Source organism: Egretta garzetta, unplaced genomic scaffold (assembly GCF_000687185.1).
Source record: "Egretta garzetta isolate BGI_Z169 unplaced genomic scaffold, ASM68718v1 scaffold8, whole genome shotgun sequence".
Classification (NCBI taxonomy): domain Eukaryota; kingdom Metazoa; phylum Chordata; class Aves; order Pelecaniformes; family Ardeidae; genus Egretta; species Egretta garzetta.
Window position 1 is genome coordinate 3,391,719 of NW_009260407.1, and position 3,732 is coordinate 3,395,450.

Sequence of the window (3,732 nt, forward strand, 5' to 3'; positions counted from 1 at the left end):
GGATGTTTTCTTATTGATTTACTTGTCTTTGTATTTAGATGCAGGGATTAGAAATTTCTCTTATATGGCAATTCAGTTTTCCATTAAAAGAAGCCTCTCATGCCATAACCCAGGGGGAACTGAGAAGCAGCTTTTGATGCATGAAGCAGACGGAGGCAAGATGATATTTGGAGATTGCATTGCACTCTGCTCTATCTTAGCATCCTTTGAAGCACTGCTGTGTGATTCATTGCTCTCTGCCACAAAAGCCACTCCTCTCTTGTGGAAGCAACTGTGTTTGCCAAGCGTTCAAGAAAAGGTATCACGCAGCACCACTGCTCAGACAGGCAGGATGGATGACTGCTTAGCACAAAAGATGTATCATATTCCCAGAAAACAGGAAAAAAAAAATAAATTGAAAGAACCCCACACCTGGAAGTGTCCAGACAGCCTTTTGATAATTACTTGATAGCTGCATTCAATTTATAACCCACCCATTCTGGGGGCTCAAAGATGGCTTTGAAGGCATCTACAAAAAGTAACTGAGGAAAGCAAACCTAGTGCCAGAAGGTTTAAATTCCCTCTGCAAAGACAGATCCTCCTTTTGAAATTTTCAGGGTCTCAAAAATTAAAAGAAAATATTGAAAAGTACTGATTTAAATAATGCAAAGATTCAGAGCCTTAATGCACAAATAGAACAGAAAATCCTGAGCAAAGGAGTCTTTCTCCTGGTTTATTGCTTCCACTTAGTATCTATTTGCATTTCTACAATGTCCTTCCCAAAGAAACTCATAGCTGTTCTCTAAGACTCCTCTGAAGTACAACGTGACTTAATCCTGAATTTTCCAGGTGGGAAACTAAGGTTTGGAGCCCAGGAGCTCTACCTACTAGCTCTTACTCTGAGCTTTCCTCCCAGACCTTGGAAGAGAACTCAGGAGATTCTGATTTCTCAACCTCTCCGAGTCTCTGGGCCCCACGTTGGCCCGTTTCACTGCCAAAAAGATGCCAAAGTGTCCCAGAACACACTGAAACACACTCACAAACCGGTGTGTTTCCCCAGCTGACCAAGTACTGGATACATTCCAGTTGTACTGATGATGAACTACATTTCTGTCACTCTGGGAAAACAACAGAAGGGATGCTGCTATTACCTTGCTGCAGAGCTCAGGTGATGCTGTGAGTTCAGTATTAGGACAGGATTTGCCTGCTTGTTACATTATTTATGCAGAGCAGATTGCTTGGCAATTACATTTAAAGTACAATCACAGTGCCATTTGTACTTGTTAGGTAAAGAGGAAAAAGTTTTTTAAGGCTTTAATACCTTGAAAAGTACCAGGGTAAGTGGAAATGACTGTGTTCTCTCTTATTAGCTGCACGGTTATTTATACTTTTGCAGATTACCATGGTACAGCGCAATTAGGCTTTGGAAGTGCTGTGCAAATTGACAAGTTTCAAGAGCTCTACTGAACAATTAACCCTTAAATACATTAACAGGAACAAACCTGCAGCACATGCCCAAAATCTGCTCCAAACGGGATTTTAAATAAGCTGGAAAGAAAGAAGTACGAGACCCCATCAATCAGCCAAGAAGCCGTGCACACCCAGAGCCATGGCTACAACGCATCAACAGTTCCACCAACTCCACTTTCAGCAGGTTGTACAATAGCTGCAATACACCAGGTAAATCCAACGCAAGGCACTTGGTCTCCCCCATCCCCTGGCTGCCTTTTTTTTTTTTTTTTTTTTTTTTTTTTTTTGTCCGAAGGGTAGAAAACACCTAATAACAGTTCTGTTAAAGGCATACCCTTTCCACACCACAGGCAGGATGTTAGGAAGAAACACAGTCCCCAGCAGGTAGAAGATAATCCTTACAAACACACACTCTGTCCAGCAGTGTGCTTCCCCAGGCCAGAATGCTCCATTTCCCATGCCAGACTAGGAGCATGGCTGGTACATGACACATCTGGGTCTATCCATAGCAGAGAAGACACCAGCACGGTACTGTGGTATCTCTAGTTCTTTAGTGGCTACTGTCCCAACAGCCCAAGGCAACACAGATTCAGTGCTAAGATGACTATCCGGGCTCTCAGGGATGAGGAACGTGGCTAAGATCAGCTAAGATCACATCGTACACTGTGTTGTACACTATCTGGACACTGTTCCAGCAAGCACGTACCATCTATAGAGACTGTTCTCATTGCCACCCTCACAGCAGAGACTCTGAGGAATGAAGAGACTTGTCTAAGGACACTCAAAAGCAAGAATGAAAACAAGCTCCCCTGTGTGCCCATACATCAAGAAACCCTCTTGTATGCAGACCTCATTTCATTAAAGCAACGTGTTCTTAATCATGTCCCTTTACCAAAAGGCAGCTCCACTTATCTCAGGTTCCCTCCCATCTCCTCCCCTTGCTCAGCCTCCAATTTTACAGGAGACACAGTGCAACCCCTCCATGACAGTTGCTGTGATTTCTATAATTCACTTACCTCCACAGCGAGCTCTCTGTAACGCTCCCCAAGTTGAAGTCATAGAGCTTCGTCAGAATGAGAATCACCTAGTGAGGGGAAAGGGAGGGAGGGAGGAAGAGAAAGGGAAAAGAAAGAGAGAGGGGGGAAAAAAAGAAAAAGAGTTTTCCTTTAGACTGTGTAACAATACACAAGGCATCTGAAATCACCCAAAGGAGAGCTTAGCATTTATCCATTAAAGTTCCAGTATTATAGGATCAAGTTAAAGAAAAAAAAAAAGAAAAAAAGAAAATCATTAGCTTAATGCATCATGTAACCAGTAATATTTATTTTAATCTCAAAATGTTTTGCATTTGAAATAAAACATGCCAAGAAGAATTAATCGAACATTGTGAGCTGCCCCCTCTACAACTACGCTTATTCAAGGTCAGGGATGGAATCAGAAGAGCCCTTGTTAACTCAACAGCCCAATCAGAAATTACAGTTGACTTTTCCTGCTTCTCAAGGTGCTACCACAAATTGGCAAGTTTGTTTGTGAAGATCCCCATCCAGCAAAACAGCCCATTTTGCCCATGATGAGCTTTGCTGTTCTCTATCTGCTGTCACCGATTCCAGGGACATGGGGATTTCTGCATGCTGCCACCTGTCTGCAGTCGTAAAATAGAGGGACGCAGAGCATGACATTCAGTTTGGACGCTGAACAAGACAAAACTTCAGCTGTATCTTCAGCGCTCAAGGAGAGTCAGAGCCTTTAAGACCCACTGACTAATTTTCCAGCGAGCCAAGAACGCTCCCAAGTCATGCCCTTGCAAAACTGAGGTAGGAGGAGAGCGGAGATAAGCAGTACACAGGGGACCACAGGGGAATATAGCTTCCCTTTGATATCCCTAGCACTCTGACCTCAGATTTCATGGGTAAATGTAGTCATCCTAGTTACCAGCTACATTGCCCAGTACCCTTTTTTCCCCCCAAAAGGCAGCTATGCACTCCAATAACCTGTGAGCCTCTGTGCAAGCTCCCAGGCTCAGATGGGATGGGAACTTCTGCAGAAAGAACAGAGGTTCCTCAGTGGAAGTTAAGAGCACTTGAGCACCTGCTCCTTGCTTTTTTAGCATAACTAATGTCACACAGTTCATTCCCTTGGACTCTACGGGAGCAGCCTCAGGAAGAGCTCTAGGGCATCTCTTCATTTTGGTTTTGCTTCATTTTAACATTTTGGCATCGTTTCCTCCTTGCAAGATTCAAGCACAGGCTAGTTTCCCTTGCATCTTCTTGGGCTGTCAAAGCA

General features: G+C 43.6%; 1 protein-coding gene across 1 annotated transcript in view; it reads right to left on the reverse strand.

The window, feature by feature from the left end:
• SORCS3 (sortilin related VPS10 domain containing receptor 3) overlaps positions 1-3,065 on the reverse strand; it is a 210,652-nt gene extending 207,587 nt beyond the window's left edge. The window contains exons 1-2 of the mRNA XM_009643479.1: positions 3,051-3,065; positions 2,466-2,533 (exon numbers count right to left, since the gene is read on the reverse strand). Of these exons, the coding sequence (XP_009641774.1) occupies positions 2,466-2,533; positions 3,051-3,065 (83 nt within the window). The remainder of the gene's footprint in view (positions 1-2,465; positions 2,534-3,050) is intronic.
• Between the last annotated feature and the right edge of the window lie 667 nt (positions 3,066-3,732).